Raw genomic sequence first — 22,959 nt, forward strand, 5'->3', positions numbered from 1 at the left:
CCAGAAATGGACCCTCAACTCTATGGTCAACTAATCTTCAACAAAGCAGGAAAGAATGTTCAATGGAAAACAGACAGTCTCTTCAACAAATGGTGTTGGGAAAATTGGACAGCCACATGCAGAAGAATGAAACTGGACCATTTCCTTACACCACACACAGAAATAGACTCAAAATGGATGAAAGACTTCAGTGTGAGACAGGAGTCCATCAAAATCCTAAAGGAGAACACAGGCAGCAACCTCTTTGACCTCAGTTGCAGCAACTTCTTCCTAGAATCATCGCCAAAGGCAAGGGAAGCAAGGGCAAAAATGAACTATTGGGACTTCATCAAGATAAAAAGCTTTTGCACAGCAAAGGAAACAGTCAACAAAACCAAAAGACAACCGACAGATGGGAGAAGATATTTGCAAATCACATATCAGATCAAGGGCTAGTATCCAAAATCTATAAAGAACTTATGAAACTCAACACCCAAAGAACAAATGATCCAGTCAAGAAATGGGCAGAAGACATGAACAGACATTTTTCCAAAGAAGACATCCAAATGGCCAACAGACACATGAAAAAGCTCAACATCGCCCAGCATCAAGGAAATCCAAATCAAAACCTCAATGGGATACCACCTCACACCAGTCAGAATGGCTAAAATTAACAAGTCAGGAAATAATATTGCATATTTAAAAGACCTGGGTAATTTTACTGGGCAGAGGGTAGTAGGATATTAATGATCAAAAGATATTTCACTTTCTCATTTCTTTATTCCAGCTACACATATGAACATTATTTCTGTATTAGATTTTCCCTTATATTTAGCATTAATCTAGATCCTAAAAGAGCAATATGGCTTCCAGGTTCACTGGAGATAGATCTGATACCTGGAAAATCTCAGAAAAGGGGGATTAAGCCCTGTGAGTTTCAAAGGCCATTTGTCCTCTTGATACTTATTTTCTTAAATCAAACAGCAGCCAAGACGCTGGGAGAAGTAATTAAACTGAAAACAGGCAGGTCCATGTGTTTTTGTTGTTGTTGTTGTTGTTGTTTTAAGATTTTATTTATTTATTTGACAGAGAGACACAGCAAGAGAGGGAACACAAGCAGGGGGAATGAGAGTGGGAGAAGCAGGCTTCCCGCTGAGCAGGAGCCTGATGCAGGGCTCGATCCCAGAACCCTGGGATCATGACCTGAGCCTAAGGCAGATGCTTAACGATTGAGCCACCCAGGCGCCCCTGGGTCCAGGTTATTAATAACTGAACAGTCTTGGACATTCTTGATGACTTAATTTAACGACTGAAGAGAGGTCTGCATCTGAAATGCCTGGTGATGGGGTCAGTAACTGGGTCTCTGAGCAGAAAGGAAAACACGTTATTCCTAAGAGTGTATCATAGAACAAAGCATTTTATGTTAGTCCCAAATGCGATGCCAGAGCAAATAGCTTTGATTTTCTTTTTTAAGTAAACAAAATTTTAAAAGGTTAAAGAATTACCATTTTATTTATTTTTGCCCTTACTTTACAAAACAGGCTTGGTTATAATTAAAAGAATTCTGGAACCTTATTGAGTAACTCAAGGGTAGAGATCATGGACGTTTTACTTATCTTTTTTATTCCCTGGATTTAAATATCAACTCTCCATATATTAATTGCATGACTTTGGACAAATTAATTAACTTCTCGGAGCTCAGTTTCCACATCTGTAAAATGGAGTTGGTAATATTTTGTATGGTTATAGTAGAGTATTTAAACATTTATAAAAATGTATAAAATTCCTGGCCCTTGCTATTATATAATACATCAGACAATAAATATTTGCTTAATGAAATTAGATGTGAATTTTGATGCTTCGCTCTCTTTCACCGCCTATGGATAGAAAAACTAGCCTATGGTAACCTTTTGAAAGTTCTCTTATTTCTCTGACTATTCTTGCTGCCTTTGATCTGGTTCTCTTACTCTCTCTTTTGGACAATTTCAATGGTCATTGAGTGTCTTTTAACCCCAATTCTCTTCTCTTTCCCCATCTCTCCTCTCCACTTATAATAATGAAACTGTTTACTAAAACAAAGACTGATCTCTTTTACCTATACTACCCTCCTGGAAAGATTTTAGTCATCTAGAGCACTCCACTGCTCCATTTTAAACATGAAGCCCAGAGAGGGAAGGGACTTCCCCAAGTACCTATGCTTCTATAAATTGATGCTGAAATTAGGGTTGAGCTCAGTACCCCTGGCCCCCAGTGAAGGATAACAAAAGGAGGTGCAGAAGAGGACATATATCCTCCAGGTCTAGTAAAAGGGGTGCTGAACAGTTGCAGAACTTTTAAACTTCAATTTTGCCTTCAGTTATTATCTTTTCTAAACTTCAAATGTAATACTCTTACTCTAATAATACTATTACTCATTTCCATATAAATTGTAGGTCAGCCTCAAGAAAGGGCATAGTTAATAATAGCTAAAATTTATGTAGCATTAACTATGTACAAAGCATGGTTCCAAACACTGTACATATATTACCTTATTTAATTATCATCGGTAATCCTAAGTACTGTTATTATTGCCATTTTTCAAATGAGGAAACTGGAACATAGAAAGGTTTAGTAGCTTGTCAAGGTCACATGACTTGAGGGTGGTAGAGTGGGATTAAAACTCAAGCTTCCAGGTTTCAGAGTCTGTGCTCTTGACTACTGTGCTAAGCTGGCACAAATACATTGACTTTCTATGGGCACCGTTTATTCTCACTATACTGTTGGCAGCTAGTCCATATGGCTTCCTGTAACCTTGCTTATCATTTCCATTCCTGATTAGCAGAAAGTGACAACTTGCATAGCATAGTCTTCTGATAAACTTTTTTCCTTTTTTTTCAGAGAGTCATTTTCAACATTGTTAACTTCAGTAAAACCAAGAGTCTTTATAGAGATGGAATGGCTCCTATGGTGAAATCTACAAGCAGACCCAAATGGTAAGTGACCAGAATGGGGCCTACTTCTGGTTGGGAATTTGACCCAGGTCTCAAAGTTTATGTGCTGGATGGCTAGGGCTTAACCTCACTGGCACTGAGAGGAGTAAGATGAGTTTCTTGATGGCTATTGTCTGGGTTTTAGGTCGAGGGTAGGGCTCTTTGAGAATGTTGGAATAGGGAACATGGTTCCACATATGGAGTGACCAGCATTCCATTATGAGGGAAGGTACAGTCTGTTATTTGGTAAACTTCCTGTCCTGTTGGCCTTTTATCATGGTGTCTTTGGAAATGTAACTGAAATTCATTCTATGTTGTTTTATTTTTGTTTCCTAGCCTGAGCAGAGATGTTGTATAGTAACCTGGTAGAACATTGGGAACTACAGTTTAGTAGATTTCCCTTGCTTTGATGGTTTCTTTGTGGCATTTTTATATAGATGTTGTGTGCTTTGTGCATGTTAAAATTATACTTGTTCATTGCTATAGCGAGGGTGAGGAGAGTTTGATAGGCTTGTTTAAAATAGTAATAATTATGGTAGTGATGATGATGATAACTGCTCTCACTTACTGAGAGCCTGTTCTTTTTACATATTTTACACTTGCTGTCAGTATTATCACAACAGTTTTGCAAGGGAGAGCTTAAATATTCCTATATTACAGATGAAAAAGTTGAGGCTAGGAGAGGGTAAGTACTTTCTCTATACCATAGGTACTGAGAGGAGCCTGTGTTATTTTTATTACCCCACAGTACCATCCAAACCAGTTAATTTTTCATCCATCCATTCATTTATTCTTTCAACAAACATTGATTGAATGCACCAAAAATGAGAGTTTTTAAAGATAGAAACCAATGTTATTCATCTATCACACAGTAGGTATTAATTGAATGCTTGTTGAACTAAACTGAATTCGTTATGAGAATTTACATGTAAAGTGCCTGGTACTTGCTAAGTGCTCAATAAATGTCATCTATTATTAATAGTATTATGTAAAACACTATACAAATGTGAGTATTTGTTAATATTATTCTAGCTTTGATCCCTGTTCAAATTTTAATGACTAGTGAGAAGATCATCTCCAAATGTCTATATTTATAGAAAACTAGCAATTCATAAATATTGAATTGTGCTTTTATCTACAAATGATACTTGGCAATTTTCTATAAATGCTGGGCTGAGAAGCTCAGGTTTGTAAAAGTGTAGGCATTGGATGATAATGAAAACTGTTTATTAAAAGATAAAAATATCTTCCTGGGCTTTTTTTTTTTTTTTTTTTTTTTGCTTTGCTGCATCAAGTCAACTATACTGCCATTCCTGGATCTCCTTTTGACAATGGAATCTGGGCAAGGGGTAGGCCTTTGTTTTGAATTTCTGAACTCAGCCCAGTGGATAAAAATATAGCACATCTCTCTGTTAATAGGTGTATGTGTAGTTGTGTACTTCAAACCTTGCCAACAAAAGGACATCACTGTTGATCTGATCATGAGGGTCCTCAAAATAACATTGTATTTCTTTTATGAGGCTCTATGTTAGGATCTTACACAGCAACCATAATCACCATCCCTTTTCCCCAACTGTTCAATGCTGGAGTCTTCTCTCTTTTTTTTTTTTTTTTTTGTGCTTTTAAAATCCTTAAGCTTTAATCATTTCATTTTGTTTTGTTTTGTTTCTTATGGATTATCATCTGGGGCCTCTCTGTCAGGGCTCTTGACAAGATTTTAAAATGTTAATGAGTCCTTGCATTTATATTATAATATCTGTACTCTTATCCAGTACTGGCAGGCTCTCAGCAGCAGCCATTATCCAGTCATGGGTCTTCTCTAATAGTCTGAAAAAGCTTAAATATTCAGAATTCAGTTTATTGTAGTTCATCAGGCTGGTAAGGTATGAGGTACCAGAGCAAATCAGGTTGTTGATATGTCTCATCTCTCATCTTTTTGACTTTGCTAACCCCAGACTTTGGATGCAAAACTACTCACATTCCTTCATAGTCCCCTTTCTTAAAGCCAGACTGAGATATTGTTCACTTAGTAGGACTTTATTGATCATCTTAATGTATCACATACTATTCTAGATATTGGGGATACAGTATGTATATGACAGAAAAGATCTGTCCTGAAAGGGAATTTTCTTTTTAGAATTTTATTAACTGATCTGTACATGCCATAATTGTTATAATCCTTGCTACTGGTTTGTTCTAAGGATTCTTTCTGTCCCTTTGGTGTTTTCTGCTTAGGACTTTCTTCCCTTTCTTGTGTCAGTTACCTGTACCAGAACCTGTCTTCCAATAGTCATTCTAAATGTTCTTAGGGCAACACAAAAATTGTACATGACTGTTTGGCTCTCAGATTATTCGATTTTATTGGCCCTGAAGAGTCCATTATAATTTAGGATTCTAGACAACAGCCTGACTCAAAACTGACAAATACATTGTAGATTCCAGTATTAGAATATCTACTCTAGGTGTTTTCCTAATTCTGGTTTTCTCCAAATCCAAGGCAACCAAACAAAAGAAGTTTCTGATGCCTTTCTTATCTAGGGATTTCACTTCCTTTAATATTCCAAACAGGCCTTGGAAAAATTCTTACCTCATGACAAATAATAAAAATTCTCAATTTCCTGGATGAAATATGTACCAGATTAGGAAAAGACACTTTCACCTTTTCAAGGTGAAATAAGACATTCTTCTTCACCTCTATTATAGGGGCCCATAACTGATGCCAAGTAAAGATGCCTTCAGGCCTTAGCATAAGTTTGGTAATCAACTAGTTGTAGAAAGCTGATGAACAAAAAAGCAACTAAAAGCCATTGTGCAAATATATGGCTACTCAAGATTGTTCTGCCTTGAGGAGATAAAGTCAGAATACCTAGCACCAAAATGGAGAAGCTAAAATATTCAGAAATTTTCTGCCTATTTTAGTTCACTCTAATTTTGTTTCCATATTAGACTTCTTAAGAAGTGTTGGTTGTTAAGGCTCAAGTTTATGCAGCAGCAGTTCATTAATATTTTTTAATATTGTCCAAGGCTGAAATTGCTTTGTGATAGGCACTGCAGGGAACTGGCATTACAAGACAGCCAAAATCTATATTCTTACTTAAGCAGAAGCTAAGTCTAGGATATTTGTACAAGCAGTAAGTGGTAGTATTAGCCAGAGACCTCAGGACTCCCAGGTTTACTATTCCTCCCGTATTCTATGCACAGGGAAAGTGGAAGAAGGGGACACAAAGAAGCAGGGGCTTGCATGCTGCTGTTTGGCCTTTGGTAGATCTGAAATAACTTTTCTGATCGACTTGTCCATTATAGTAGATTGAGGAGGTTAGACCAAATCTCAAAAGTGGCTTCCATTTAACACAATTTTATTGAACATCTAACTTTGTGCTAGGTCTTGGGGTGATAATGTGAATCTGATAATATGAATAATCTGATCTGGATTATTTCTTTAAAATTTTATTTTCTACAAGTTGAAACACAAACAGAAATAAGTACAAAATAAAGAGTATTGTGCTAAAATAAAGTATGCTGTGGGATTAGAGAAGAGAAAGAAAATTACATGATTAGGGCTGTGGAGAGTAAAGGAGAACCTTTGGGTGCACTTGGACATGAACAAAATTAAGGAAATGGAATTCCAGATGGCAGATATAACATGATGAGCTATGACATTTATTTTATAAGCCTCAATCTCCTCACTGTAAAATGCAAAGTAGCTTTTTCAGTTTTATAAGAAACACATGTGAAATGGGTAACTTTAAAAAGTTTCAAATAGCTTGTGAATTCAGTAAATTCCCTGACCATTTCTTTCCTTTTTCCCCAACTCATTCAAGCCAGATTGGGTGAGCATTATGCCTTCTCTTTCTCTCTCCTTTTCTTCCTAACCTTTCTCCTTCCTTCCTTCTTCCCTCCCTCCTTCTCCCTGTCAATAAATCCTTATAAGTAGTTACAGTACACCAGGAATTATGCAAGGTATCAGAACAAAATAATAGGGAGACATATGATTACTGTTATCATAAAGCTCATAGTCTACTGGGTTAGGCATCAAACATGTAAATATAGTAAAGTGTGATAACTGTGACAACCGGGAGAATTTAGCATGCTGTGGAAACTATTCAGCATTTGAGACTTAACCTGCTTCAAGGATAAGAGACCTTTCGTAGGTATGTTACTTATGCTGAGAACTGAAAGATGAACAGGTGAGATCATAGTAAGTAGGGATATGTGTGAAGTAATAAAGTGTGTTTGGAAACAAAGGGATGAGAAAGAACATTACATTTTTGTTGAGAAAAGGCCAATATGATTGGAACATGAAATTCTAAAGAGAAGGTGACTAGAGAGGTAGGTAGGAGTGAGATTGAGGAGAGTTTTGTAAGCCAAGGTAAAGAGCTGGACTTGATTCTGAAGGCACTATAAAGAAACTGAAGAAATTAAATAGGGCATGATCAGAATGGCAGTTTAGAAAGCTCAGTCTTAATGCTTAATAGTGAATATCTTGGAAGGAGGGCAGTTGTTTGGAGGTTTTTTGCAATACCTTAGGCTACAGCTGATGATGGATTAGACTGGTAACAGTAGTGATGAAAACAAGTGGGTGGATTTGAGGGTTAACAGAAGATTGAATCAATTTAACCTTTTGATTGAATAGATGTAGAGGGTAAAAGAGAGGTAGGAGTTCTAGATGACTCCGGGGTTTTCTGGCATATACAACAGAAGGGTTGGTGGTGTTATTTACTGAAGACAAGGGTTATAAGAGGAAAGAGTTTTGGCAGATTTGGTTGGAAAGAGGAGATGATGATCTTGGCCTTGGAAGCATAGAGCTAGAAATGCCTGAGAGATATCCAAGTACAGATGTCAAGTAGGCAGTAGGGTTTATTGGTAAGAGACCCAAGAGAGGAATCTGGAGGTACAGATTCGGGAGTCATCAGCCTGTAGATGATAACTAGAATGGTGGGGGCAGATGTGGTCTCCCAGGGAGGTTGTATGGACTGAAGAGGGAAGATTAGGACAGGGCTCTGAGAAATCCCTCAATTTAAAAGTTGGATAGAGGGTGCCTGGGTGGCTCAGTAGGCATCTGCCTTTGGCTCAGGTCATGATCCCAGGGTCCTGGGATCGAGTCCTGCATTGGGCTCCCTACTCCACAGGAAGCCTGCTTCTCCCTCTCCCACTCCCCCTGCTTGTGTCCCCTCTCTCATTGTGTCTCTCTCTGTCAAATAAATAAATAAAATCTTTAAAAATAAATAAATAAAAGTTGGGTAGAGGATGAGAAACTCACAAAAGAGGTTAAGAGGAACTGGCCAGAGGTGTAGGAAGAAAACCAAGTTAGTATGATGTCATGTAACCAAGAAGAGAGGGCTTTTTTAAAAAAGAGGGAGTGACTAACACTGCCAATTGCTACTGAAAGGTAAAAGATAATTAAAGTCTTAAAATACCCAATGCTTGTAGTGATGTAGAGGTCATTAGAGACTTTGTTGACTGCCATTCTAGTGACACGGCAGGAGTTCAAGCCAGCTGTATGAGATAATGAGTGAGTTGAGGGATGAAGAAAGTGTAAAGAAATGGAGACTATAAATATAGATGGTTCTTTCAAAAGTTTGGCTATAAAAATTCAGAAAAAGATACAAGTCCATGGCACAGACAACAAGTAAACAGGCAGTTACAATAAATACCCTTTTGAGGGGCACCTGGGTGGCTCAGTTGTTAAGCATCTGCCTTCGGCTCAGGTCATCCCAGGGTCCTGGGATCGAGTCCCGCATCAGGCTCCCTGCTCCGCGGGAAGCCTGCTTCTCCCTCTCCCACTCCCCCTGCTTGTGTTCCCTCTCTCGCTGTGTCTCTCTGTCAAAAAAATAAATAAAATCTTTAAAATAAGTAAGTAAATAAATAAATGCCCTTTTGCATTAAGTGTAGTGATAGTATGTACAAATAACATTGGCTCTATATTATTCTTAATCTCTTATATTATTCTTAATCTAATGATAATCTTTAGTCTTGATCTTGTGAAAAAAGAAACTAAACTTTCGAAATTAAAGATGTATTTTCTGAAATAATGGGGCTTTACTCTATTGTTACAAAAAATAATATTTAAAAATTATAAATTAATGAATTCACATTTAAAAACAAATAAGTCATACATTTACAATAAAATTATATCCCTTGGCCCCCCATATACTTAATCTTCCTGCTTTATTCTTCTGTATAGTGCTTATTACCATCTAGCAAACTATAATGTATTATTTATTTTGTTAGCTGTCTCTCCATCTATTAGAAAGTAAGCCATGGGAATAGGGATTTTCATCATTTTTGTATTCATTTGTGTATCCTTAGCACCTCAAACTGTGCTTGGTATATATGACATACTCAATAAATATTTGTTAAATAAATTCATTAATCCATTATCCTTCTTCTAAACCTAACAGTTGTTTTAATTTTACATATTCTTTTTTAGTTTTTGTTTCCATAAGCACATTTTCACACAGCAGCAATCAAATATGTATACCCATTTATAGTCTGTTCTTTTCATTTAACATTGTATCAAAACAGTTTCTCATGTTTTCTACTAGTGTTCATTATACCATAGTTGGAGAATTGTTTACTGTTTTTATATGTCATAATTTACTCTGTCATATCTCCATTAGTGAGCATTTAGTTTTTTAATATATTTGATATATTTTTTCTAAAGTAGAAATATTAGATAGATAGATAGATGATAGACAGATAGATTTGTCAAATTATTTTTTAGAATCAGTTCCTAAAAGAGTGATTACAGGATTGATGACTATAAGCTTCTGGTATGCATGCTCTCAAAATATGTTGCACCAATTTAAAATGCTACCTTTGATCTATCAGTTTTACTGCAATCTGGACAGCATTAAGAATTGTCATTGAAAAAAAAAACTAGTTTAGGAACTGTAAGATTGTCCTTTTGTTTTTTGTTGTTGTGGTGCTTGTTGTTGTTCTCATTTGAGCTTGTGTCTTAAGAATATTGGCATTAGTATATTGTCAAAACTGAGTTTCCAAAAATAAATATAATTGCATTAAAAAAAAAAGGTAAGACATTACAGACATTCTGGGAAGGGATAGAGTAGATGCACTCTTCCTCATTTCTCCCACTAAGTACAGCTAAAAACCATATACATTACTTCTGGAACAAACATAGAAGACCTGAAAGGTGGAGAGAAGAGGAAAGACTGGCTAAGTTTCTCAGGACCTGAGAAATGATATAGTGGTGAGTTCCCTGGGTTTCATTTTTGCATCATATATGCTAGAATGGTTGCTTGAGAAGCCAGAAACCTAGAAATGCCAATGGGCATAGATAAAAAACAAGTCTTCCCAAAAGCCTATTCTTGCTAAACAAAAGACAACAAAGGGGGGGTGTTCAGCCCAGTAAGACAGAAAACTTTGGAGATAGTAATTGCCTGCTCTAGCCAAACACCATGGTAAAAAATTGCCCACTTCCACCCTCACCAACAAAGGAGGAATGGAGAGCCTAGACTTCCATCTTTGCTCCAACCCTCCACCAGGTGGTGTCAGAGAAAAGTAGGGAACTGGGAATTTCATTCTTGCTAGTCAGTAATGAATCCTTTCCTCTTCTCTATGATGTCAGACCACATGAGGAATCTGAACTTCTACCATCCACTTGAAGATGGGATCAATAGCAGAGTGCAGGGAGTAAAGAACAGAATAAATGAACCTGAGGATAGAACAATAGAAGTTACTAGATCTAAACAATGGGAAAAAAATAGACTAAAAAGAAAAATGAACAGAACCTCAGGGACCTGTGGGACCAAAAATCTAACATTCATATCATTAGAATTCCAGAAGGAGAGGTGAAAAATTTGTTTGAAATGGCTGAAATCTCAAATTTGGCAAAAGACATAAACCTACAGATTCAAGAGAATGAGTGAACCCGAAACAGGAAAAAAGTGAGGGAAATCCATGCCAAGAATCATCATAATCAGACTAAGGAAACAATCTTGAAAACAGTGAGAGAAAATCATACCTTACCTATATGGGAAAATAAATTTGAACACAACAGATTTCACATCAGAAACTATAGAGGCCAAAGGAAAGTGGCACAATGTTCTTCAGTACTGAAAGAAAAGAACTGCAAACTTAGAATCTAATATCAGCAAAAATATCCTTCAAGAAATCAAGACATTTTGAAGAAGGACGAATTTCATCAAAAGGAAAGAGTATTCGTCAACAGAAGACCTCCCCTAAAAGAATGGGAAAAGGAAGTTCTTAAAACAGAAAAAAAAATTATAAAAGAAGGACTCTTGAAATGTCAGAAAGAAAGAAATAACATAAAAAGTAAATAGGTAAATATAATAAACTCCTTTTTCTCCATTTCTAAATTATGTTTGATGTTGAAGCAATAATTATAACATTGATTCAGTTTTCAATGTATGTGGAGGAAATATTTAACATAATCATATTATATGTGGAAAGGTAAAAGGACTTAAAAGGAGGTAGAGTTTTTGCACTTACCTCAAAATGGTAAATTTCAACACCAATAGTCTGTGATAAGTTATGTATAATATATAATATAGGATGGTAAATGATAGTGGGGCGGTGTGATCATAAGGGGTAGCATCTGAGAGATCTTTATGGTGATGAAATAGTTCTACATCTTGATTATGGTGGTGATTACATGTGATAAAATGGCATAGAACTATGCACACATGTTGTACCAATGTAAATTTCCTGGTTTTGAAATTGTTACTCATTATTCATAACTATAGTTATGTAAAATGCAGCCTTTGAGGGAACCCAGATGAAGAGTACACAAGACCTCTCTGTACTGTTTTTGAAAATCCATAAGAATCTATAATTATCTCAAAACAAAATGTTAAAACCACATTACTTAACCCATTCTTCACAAAAAAGCCCAAAAAGTATAAGAATATTTTGAAGAATTTCAACAAGTGCAGAAGGATCTGAAGCTTCCCAGAGACTGAATGAGGGCTGGGAGGGAAACATGGGGAGGGTCTTTTTGAATGTGTAACAAAAGGAAAAACTCTAAAAATCATATTCTAGAATGAATAATATAACCTGAGGAAATGTGGAACTAGAAATAGGGCAGTGGGGTGGGAATAACATTGAGTCTATATTTCATCTCTGGGTCTTCTAGTAGCTCACTTAACCTCTCTGTGCCACCATTTCTTCACACAGAGCACAGCAAAGTTATCCACTCTAGATAATTTTCACCCTGTGCTGCCTGGAGAGTTCTTGCATAGGTCAAGGAGAAACCTCAGTGAAAATGCAGGCTGTTCTCTCTTATTTCCACCAGAGCAAATGTATTTTTGTCTGCTTCACTTATCAGTTATATGAATCAAATTTTATTTTAAAAAACAGACTGATATCTCTCACTACTCTATATAAAATAAAGATTATTATTCACAGTCTTTCAAATGGGGAAATAGAAATACAAGAAGATATATGACTTGTCACAAATCATACAGCAAGTAAGTGCATAGCAGAGCCTGGAGCCCACATGGGAATGATTGTCTACCTATCACTTTCCTCACTGTGCCACATGGCCTTCACATAAAAGTTGAAAACTTTGAGCTTGGTAACAATTTCTAACAATTTCCTTTAGTTTTCTACAGTGTGTTCTATAAATAGAACCTATCCAGCATTGAGGGACTCTCAGCATGTGGTGAGTTCTGGAGCTGCCTCAGTAGAAAGAGGATGTCCACCTGTCAGGGAGAAAGTGGAGAGGAATTCTGCCCTGGGAGGGAGGGTGGACCATCCATATCACTGTCAGTGTTCCCAATCAAATTATAGGGCATACTGGGAAAGTATTACAGTTATTGTAATTGTTTTGACCTCAAAATTCAAATGGAAGGAAGCACAGAAAGGAAGAGAGAAAGAATCTATGCTACAATCCCAGTCATGGGATGGTGAGACAAATGAGGAAATGAGTAAGAGGCAAGGAGAATTTGCTGGTTAATGAACCTGAAGGTGGTGACTTCCAAGATCCCTTCATATTCAAACTATGGCCTAAAATATTATGATTCCAGTCTCCTTGTATGGAGTTCAATTTAATTCAAGATTAATGTATATCTTTCTGCCGTAAGCAGCTTTCAGATTTTGTACTAAATGCTTTGATTCTCTTGGAACCTTGGGAAGGGTATCTGTCACTTTCCCAGTTTTACAAATGAGTATACCAAGGCTCAGGATGATGAAGTAACTTGCCCTAATAGTTTAGGAAAGCTAGAATGTGGCAGAGCTGATATTTGAATGTAGAGTTGCTAAATTTAATCTTAATCCTTTTTCCTTTTTCTAGTATAGTAGTGGTTAATAGCTTAAGCTTTGGAGTGGAGAAATCTGAATTTAACCTGGTTCTGTTGTGTTTGTTATGAGGAGGGTAGGTGACTCACTCAAGATCATACAGCAAGTAAGAGCAGAGCAGAGCCTGGAGGCCACATGGGACTGACTGGCAAGCCCATTGCTTTCTTCTGTGCTGCCATACTGCCTCCCTTTTCTTTTATTCCAGGTAAAGGGGCTGAAAGATAACAGCTTGGTGCAGGAAAAAAGCATTGGCTTTGTGGTCAACCAGTCAAACCTGAATTCAAATCTTACCTCTTGCCTTTGGATGGCGCCAATAATAGCTACCATTAATTAAACTCAAATAATACACTCCCTGTGCTACTGTGCTGTATGATTTCTCTCTAACTCTCACAGCAAACAGGCCAGGACATGAGTGAGGAAACCTGGTGTTTGTGTCATGTGATGCCAACATCTCAGGAGGAAGGAGTCTTAGTGATCACCTAGTCCAAAGCCCTTATTTTGCACAGGAAGAAACTAAAGGACAGAGAAGTATTTGTCTAAAGACTCCTAACTGTTCTTCAACAATTATATTTGAACCCAGTTTGTCCAACTCTTGAGCCACAACATTAAACAGCCTGCAAAATACTTTATTGTTACAAAAGGATTTTGCATCATGATATCCTCACAATAGCTCTAGGAGGCAGGAAAGTCAGAGACTATCACCTCCAGATGAGGAAACTGAGGCTTAGAAAAGAGTCACATAACTAGTCAGAGGCAGAGCCAAGAATCTGTCCCAAATCTGTGAGAGATCTATAGCCATGCTTGCTCGCTTTCTTTCTCTTTCTCTCTCTCTTTCTTCATCATGATAAGTATACTCTTAAATCCCTATCACCTATTTCACCCATCCCTCCCCCCAGCTCCCCTATGGTAACCATCAGTTTATTCTCTATAGTTAAGAGTTTGTTTCTTGGTTTGTCTCTCTCTTTTTTTCCCCTTTACTCATTTGTTTTGTTTCTTAAATTCCACATGTGCGTGAAATCATATGGTATTTATCTATCTGTGACTGACTTACTTCTCTTAGCATTATACTCTCTACCTCTATCCATGTTGTTGCAAATGGCAAAATTTCATTCTTTTTTTATGGCTGAGTAATATTCCTAGATAGATAGATAGATAGATAGATAGATAGATAGATAGATAGATAGATAGATAGATGATAGATGATAGATAGATAGATAGATCTTACATATTCTTTATCTATTCATCTATCTATGGACACTTGGGCTGCTTCTATAGTTTGGCTATTGTAAATAATGCTGCCATAAATATAGGGGTTCATGTATCCCTTTAAATGAGTGTTTTTGTATTTTGGGGGGATATACCCAATAGTATGATTACTGAATGGTAGAGTAGTTCTATGTTTAACTTTCTAGGACCCTCCATAGGACCCTCCATACTGTTTTCCATAGTGGCTGCACCAGTTTGCATTCCAACCAACAGTACACAGTGGTTCCTATTTCTCCACATCTTTGACAACACTTGTCATTTCTTGAGTTTTTAATTTTTTTTTATTTTAGCAATTCTGACTGGCGTGAGGTTTTGATTTGTATTTCCTTGATGATGAGTGATGTTGATTATCTTTTCATGTGTCTGTTGGCCACCTATATGTCTTTTTTGGAGAAATGTCTGCTCATGTCTTCTGCCCATGATTCATTGGATTATTTGTTTTTTGGCATTGAGTTATATAAGTTCTTTATATATTTTGGATACTAACCCTTTATCATATATGTCATTTGCAAATATTTTCTCCCATACAGTAGGTTTCCTTTTAGTTTTGTTGGTTGTTCCCTTCTCTGTGTAGAAACTTTTTATTTTGATGTAGTCCCAGTAGTTTATTTTTACTTTTATTTCCCTTGACTCAGAGACATATCTAGAAAACTGTTGCTACAGCTGATGTCAGAGAAATTATTGCTTGTGCTCTCTTCTAGGATTTTTATGGTTTCACATCTCACATTTAGATATTTAATCTATTTTTAGTTTATTTTTGTGTATGGTGTAAGAAAGTGGTCTAATTTCATCCTGTATTTTTGTTTTTGGGGAGTTTTTTGATTACTGATTCAATTTCATTGCTGACAGTTGGGTCTGTTCAAATTTTCATTTTCTTTCTGCTTTAGTTTTGGTAGGTTATATGTTTCTAGTAATTTATCCATTTCTTCTAAATTGTCCAATCTGTTGGCATATAGATTTTCATAATATTTTGTTACAATTATTTGTATTTCTGTAGTTTTGATTATTTCTCCTCTGTTTTTAGGGATTTTGTTTATTTGGGCCCTCTTTTTTTTTTTTAATGTGTCTGGCTAGCGGTTTATTAGTTTTGTTGGTCTTTTCAAAGACTTAGCTCCTGGTTTCATTGATCTGTTCTTTTTTTTTTTTAATTTGTTTATCACTTATTTCTACTCTAATCTTTATTATTTCCTTCCTTTTGCTAGGTTTGGGTTTCATTTGTTCTTCATTTTCTAGCTCTTGGTGTAAGGTTGTTTAGTTGAGATTTTTCTTGCTTCTTGAGGTAGGCTTGTGTTGCTTTAAACTTCCCTAGACCACTTTTGCTTCATCCCAAAGTTTTGGACCCTTATGTTTTCATTTTCATTTGTTGCCATGTAATTTTTTATTTCTTCTTCGATTTTTTGGTTGACCCATTTATTATTTAGTAGCATGTTATCTAACCTTCATGTATTTGTGCTCTTTCCAGATTTTTTCTTGTGCTTGATTTCTACTTTCATAGCATTGTGGTCAGAAAATATGCATGGTATGATATATATAGATATAGATATATAGATATAGATGATATAGATATAGATATAGATGATATAGATAGATAGAGATATAGATAATTTGTTGAGACTTGTTTTGTGACCAATATGTGATCCCTTCTGGAGAATGTTCCATGTACACATGAAAAGAATGTGTATTCTGCTCTTTTAGGATGGAAAGTTCTGAATATATCTGTTAAACCCATCTGGTTCAGTATGTCATTCAAAGCCATTGTGCCCTTGTTGATCTATCCATTGACGTTAAGTGGGGGTGTTGAAGTCTCCTACTATTATTGTATTACTATATATTAGTTCCTTTATGTTTCTTATTAACTGTTTTATGTATTTGGGTGCTCTCATATTGGTTGCATAAATATTTGCAATTGTTATATCCTCTTGATGGATTGGCCCCTTTATTAATATAGTGTCCTTCTTTGTCTCCATTTACAGTCTTTGTTTTAAAGTCTATTTTGTTCAGTATAAGTGTTGCTATCCTAGCTTTCTTTTCATATTGATTTACATGCTAAATATTTCTCTGTCCCCTCATTTTCAATCTTCAGGTTTCTTTCAGTCTGAAATGAGTATCATGTAGGCAGTATGGATGGGTCTTGGTTTTTTTTCCCCCCCAATCTTTCACCCTCTGTCTTTGGATTGGAGCATTTAGTCCATTTACATTCAAAGTAATTATTGATAGATATGTATTTATTGCCATTTTGTTACTTGTTTTGTGCTTGTTTTTTAAAAATTTTCTCTGCTCCTTTCTTCTGTTGCTCTCTTTCATGGTTTGTTGGACTTTTTTAGTAATATGCTTGGATTTCTTACCTTTTAATGTTTACATATCTATTACTCATTTTTGATTTGTGGTTACTATTACATTTCTATATAACATCTTCTGCATATAGCAGTCTCTATTAAGTTGATGGTCATTTAAGTTTGCACTGATTCTTTACTCCTCTCCCCTCCACGTTTTAGGTATATGGTGTCATATTTCATATGACGTATGTCATTATTTATATATTGTCTTTTTTGCATTGCATATTTTTTCCTGCTTTGTCAAAGATTATTTGACCATAGAGTTGAGGGTCCATATCCGGGCTCTCTATTCTGTTCCATTGGTCTATACGTCTGTTTTTGTGCCAGTACCATGCTGTCTTGGTGATCACTGCTTTGTAATATAGCTTGAAATCGGGCAACGTGATGCCCCCAGCTTTGTTTTTCTTTTTCAACATTTCCTTGGCGATTCGGGGTCTTTTCTGATTCCATACAAATTTTAGGATTGTTTGTTCCAGCACTATGAAAAATGTCATTGGAATTTTAATTGGGATGGCGCTGAAAGTATAGATTGCTCTGGGTAGCATAGACATTTTAACAATGTCATTCTTCTGATCCATGAGCATACAATGTTTTTCCATCTTTTTGTGTCTTCAATTTCTTTCACGAGTGTTCTGTAGTTCCTAGAATATAGATTCTTTACCTCTTTGGTTAGGTTTATTCTGAGGTATCTTATGGTTTTTGGTGCTATTGTAAATGGAATCGTTTCTCTAATTTCTCTTTCTACAGTTGCATTGTTAGTGTATAAGAAAGCAACTGATTTCTGTGCATTGATTTTGTATCCTGCCACATTACTGAATTGCTGTATGAGTTCTAGTAATTTGGGAGTGGAGTCTTCTGGGTTTTCCACATAAAGTTTCATGTCATCTGTGAAGAGAAAGAGTTTGCCTTCTTCTTTGCCAATTTGAACACCTTTTATTTCTTTTTGTTGTCTGATTGCTGTTGCTAGGATTTCTAGTTCTATGTTGAACAATAGTGGTGAAAGTGGGCATCCTTGATGTGTTCCTGATCTTAAGGGAAAGGCTCACATCTTTTCCCCATTGAGAATGATATTTGCTGTGGGTTTTTCATAGATGGATTTTATGAACTTGAGGAATGTTCCCTCTATCCCTATACTCTGAAGAGTTTTAATCAGGAAAGGATGCTATATTTTGTCAAATGCTTTTTCTGCATCAATTGAGAGGACCATAGTTCTTCTTTCTCCTCTTATTAATGTGTCCTATCAATCACATTGATTGATTTGCGAATTTTGAAGCTCCCTTGCAACCTGGTGATAAATCCCACTTGGTCATGGTGGATGATCCTTTTAATGTCTTGTGGATCCTATTAGCTAGGATTTTGTTGAGGATTTTGGAATCCATATTCATCAGGGATATTGGTCTGAAATTCTCCTTTTTGATGGGATCTTTGCCTGGTTTGGGGATTAAGGTAATGCTGGCCTCATAGAATGAGTCTGTAAGCTTTCCTTCTGTTTCTATTTTTTGAAACAGCTTCAGTAGAATAGGTATTATTTCTTCTTTGAATATTTGGTAGAATTCCCCAGGAAATCCATCAGGCCCTGGACTCTTGTTTTTTGGGAGGTTTTTGATCACTGCTTCAATCTCGTTACTGGTTATTGGCCTATTCAGGTTGTCAATTTCTTCCTGTTTCAGTCTTGGGAGTTTATTGGGTTCCAGGAAGGCATCCATTTCTTCCAGGTTGCTTCATTTATTGGCATATGTTGATAATAATTTCTAATAATTGTTTCTATTTCCTTGGTGTTAGTCATGATCTCTCCCCTTTCATTCATAATTTTATTAATCTGGGTCCTTTCTCTTTTCTTTTGAATAAGTCTGGCCAGTGGTTTATCGATCTTATTAATTCTTTCAAAGAACCAGCTTCTAGTTTCATTGATCTGATCTACGGTGTTTCTGGTTTCTAATTCATTGATCTCTGCTCTAATTTTAATTATTTCTCCTCTAATGCATGGCTTAGGCATCATTTGTTGCTTTTGCTCTAGTTCTTTGAGGTGTAAAGTTAGTTGGTGAATTCGGGATTTTTCTATTTTTTTGAGTGAGGCTTGGATGGCTATGTATTTCCCCCTTCAGACCACCTTTGCAGTATCCCATAGATTTTGGACTGATGTGTTTTTGTTCTCATTGGTTTCCATGAATTGTTTGAGTTCTTCTTTGATTTCCTGGTTGACCCAAACATTCTTGAGCAGAGTGGTCTTTAGCTTCCAAGTGTTTGAATTTCTGCCAAATTTTTTCTTGTGATTGAGTTCCAGTTTTAAAGCATTATGGTCTGAGAAATACAGGGAATAATCTCAATCTTTTGGTATCAGTTGAGACCTGATTTGTGACCCAGTATGTGGTCTATTCTGGAGAAAGTTCAGTGTGCGCTTGAGAAGAATGAGTATTCTGATGTTTTAGGGTGGAATGTTCTCTCTATATGTATGAGGTTCATCTGGTTCAGTGTGTCATTCAAAGCTCTTGTTTCCTTGTTGATTTTCTGCTTAGATGATCTGTCTATTGCTGAGAGTAGAGTATTGAGGTCTCCTACAATTAACATATTATTATCAACATGACTCTTTATTTTGGTTAACAGTTGGCTTATGTAGTTGGCTGCTCCTATGTTGGGAGCCTAGGTATTTACAATTGTTAGATCTTCTTGTTGGATAGACCCTTTAAGAGTGATATAGTGTCCTTCTGTGTTTCTAACTACAGTCTTTAGCTTAAAATCTAATTTGTCTGATATAAGAATTGCTACCCCAGCTTTCTTTTGAGGTCCGCTGGCATGGAAGATGGATCTCCATCCCTTCACTTTCAGTCTGGATGTCTCTTTAGGTTCAGAATGAGTCTCTTGTAGACAGTGTATGGATGGGTCCTGTGTTTTTATCCAATCTGCAATCCTGTGCCATTTTATGGGAGCATTTAGGCAATTCACGTTGAGAGTGATTATTGAAAGATATGAATTTATTGTCATCATGTTGCCTGTGAAGTCCTTGTTTCTGTAGATTGTAAATTTCTGTTCTGTATCACTCTTGGGATCTTTCTCCTTTTATAGAACCCCCCTAATCTTTCTTGTAGGGCCGGCTTGGTGGTCACATATTCTTTCAGTTTCTGCCATTCTTGGAAGCTCTTCATCTTTCCATCCATTCTAAATGACAGCCTTGCTGGATAACGTATTCTTGGCTGCATGTTCTTCTCATTTAGTACCCTGAATATGTCTTGCCAGCCCTTTCTGGCTTGTCAGGTCTCTGTGGATAGGTCTGACGTTATTCTGATGTTCCTCCCTCTGAACGTAAGAAATCTCTTCCTCCTAACTGCTCTTAAGATGGTTTCCTTGGTTCTAAGATTTGTGAGTTTTAGTCTTCCATGCTGGGGTGTTTGCCTGTTTTCCTTGATCTTGGGAGGGATTTTCTCTTCCTCTAGGACACAAATGTTTGTTTCATACCCCAGATTAGGGACTTTCTCAGCTATGATTTGCTCAAATATATCTTCTAGTCCTTTCTCTCTCTCCATCCCCTCAGGGATCCCAGTAATTCTGACATTGGAATGTTTCATGGTGTCACTTATTTCTCTGATTCTATTTTCATGGATTTTGAGTTGTTTCTCCCTGGCCTCCTCTTTATCCTTCTTTTCTATCAGTTGGTCTTCTAGATCACTAATTCGCTCTTCTGCCTCGCTTACCCTAGGTGTTAGATTATCTAGATTAGATTGGATCTCATTGATAGCATTTTTAAGTTCTGCCAGTTCAGCTTTCATTTCTGTCCTTAGAGACTCTATGTTGCCATTAATCAATTTCTCCATTCTAGCTATCATCTTCACAACTGCTACCCTGAATTCCATTTCTGACATCTTGGTTTTATCTGTATCCATTTGTAAATCTGTGGCAGAAGTCACCATCTCTGAGTCTTTCCTATTTTGGGGTTCCTCCTCCTAGTCATTCTGTTTAGGGGTGGTTGAGGGAATATACAGAGTCCAGATTATTGACCACAACCCAGGAATATGCACCTGTTTTATAGGGACCTTAGGGTTGTTGGCCTCTTGTTCTCCCAACCTGTCTTCTGGGGGAGGGGCCTGCTGCACTACTACTCAGGCAACCCTTTTTGGGCAGAGTTGTCTTGCCCCCTCTGTGGGGGGGATGGGCTCAGTGAAAACCGGTTTTGGGGGGCTTTTGTTCTCTTGTGGCTTTCTTTGGTGGCTTTCCATGTTTCTTCTGAGAGAGCAGAAGAGATTGTTTTCAGCCCTCTGCCTCAGATAAGAAAAATTGCAGTCTGTTCTTCAGTGAGCTCTCCAGGCCACACTATCTCCATTTCTGTCTGTGCTGCTATAAACTGCAGTGTCCTGTGTTATGCGCCCCTCAGCGGGGCTCCCAGTCCTTGCCTTTAGGTCAGGGTACAGGGAATGTCTCTGCCCTTTGTGCTTCTAAAACCACCAGCCTCCCCCAGTTTGCCCGCGCAGCCCCACTGCTCCAGGTTTCAGTCTGGGGGACTTCCCTAAAGTCCTTTCCCCACCCTACCGGTCTGCGAGTCTGTGCCCTTCCCTAGCATGGGAGGCTTTCACTCACCAGTGGTATAGGATCCCCATGGCTCCCTCCCCCTTCTCTTTATCTTATGATATGTGCCCGCAGAATCATGGCTCCCCACTTCATACCTCGAAACCAACTGTGTCTGATATTGTTTGTAGAGATCCAGATATATCTTCTTATATCTCAGGCTTATTTCATTGGTGTTCAGAGTGGTCTGGTAGCTATCCAGCTCAATTCCAGAAACTGGTTAGAATAGGGTCCCCTACTCCTCCACCATCTTTTCTTTATTTTTTTATCATTAATTTTAACGTTATTACCAAATATCCTTGAATGTTTCTTACAAAATAATAGTACTGAGAGCTATGTTTGCATTAAATTTCAAAGTGCTCCCTTTTGACCATGGGTTAGGAATTACTAAGAAATCCTGAACATTTACATGGAAACTTAAAATGGCCTTATATTAAAGTGTCCATGTAGTTTAGTATTTTAAGAGCTGGAAGTAGAAGAGGAATCTAAAAATCTGAGTTCTAGCCCTGTCAATACTGTTTTAAGATTTAAATAATCAGGAAAGTTTCATATTATAGAAAAATCTCTTTTTACAAAGGTGTTCATTAGGGTGGTTGATAACAACAGCAACCCAAGTCAACCTAAATGTGCAAAACCAATATTAGTAAATTATAGTGAGTGAACTTGATGCAATATTATGCAGACATTAAAAATAGTTTTCAGGGGCGCCTGGGTGGTTCAGTTGGTTGACCATCGGACTCTTGGTTTCAGCTCAAGTCATGATCTCATGGTCGTGAGATCGATTCCCACATTTGGCTTTGCACTCAGTGTGGAGTCTGCTTGGGATTCCCCCCTCTCCCTCCCCCTGTACCCCTCCCCTCACTTATGCTCCTGTTCTTTCTCTCTAAAATAATTAAATTTAAAAATATAGTTTCCAGGCACTTGTAATAACTCAGGAAAATGTTGATCTTGTATGAAGTAAAAAAAATGGGGTAGAATACTTTCTATAATTGTTGTAATAGTATGAAACCTACACATATATTAAATATGAACACCTATAATACTGTTAAAAATTGTCTTTGGATGGTAAGATTATGGTAGATTTTTGTTTCTTTAAAGTTTTAAGAATATTTTCAGAAATTCCATAATTTTATATTTGTGAAAAAACAAAGTATTATTTATTAAAAATAAAATAATAATTTGTCAAGTGATATTAAAAATTACATGTAATATGATTTCAAGTAGGTCCCATCATTTTACCTCATGTTTAATAATAAAATGGATATAGCATAATAGAGTATGCTTCTGATCTTCCAGAGTATTATTGAGATCAGTAGAGACCCTTGGAGTGGGAGAATGAGATGTATTTGAAAATATGGGTTGTGTCCAAACGTCAAATTCTTAGATGAGACAGACATGTAACCATATCAGTCACCTGTGGAGGTGGATTGCTAGCTGAACATATTAGCTTGCAATAGCTAATTAACTTTTCAGCAATTTTGTAAGTTGATTTTTAAATCATTGCTAGCTTGAAATCACCATGTATTTGTTTCATGGAATTCGGAAAATGCTACAGATAAGGTCTTTATATGGCC

The 22,959-nt window shown here is 36.8% G+C and overlaps 1 protein-coding gene across 1 annotated transcript in view; it reads left to right on the top strand.

Annotated features, from left to right (window-relative positions):
* AGBL4 (AGBL carboxypeptidase 4) overlaps nt 1-22,959 on the top strand; it is a 1,423,919-nt gene that overhangs the window by 724,701 nt on the left and 676,259 nt on the right. The window contains exon 4 of the mRNA XM_064589176.1: nt 2,857-2,951. Coding sequence (XP_064445246.1) covers nt 2,857-2,951 — 95 coding nt within the window. The remainder of the gene's footprint in view (nt 1-2,856; nt 2,952-22,959) is intronic.

The sequence above is a fragment of the Mirounga angustirostris genome, unplaced genomic scaffold (genome assembly GCF_029215605.1).
Source record: "Mirounga angustirostris isolate CCGP_5_RB_7025 unplaced genomic scaffold, mMirAng1.0.hap1 SCAF_4, whole genome shotgun sequence".
In the NCBI taxonomy this organism is placed as follows: Eukaryota; Metazoa; Chordata; class Mammalia; order Carnivora; family Phocidae; genus Mirounga; species Mirounga angustirostris.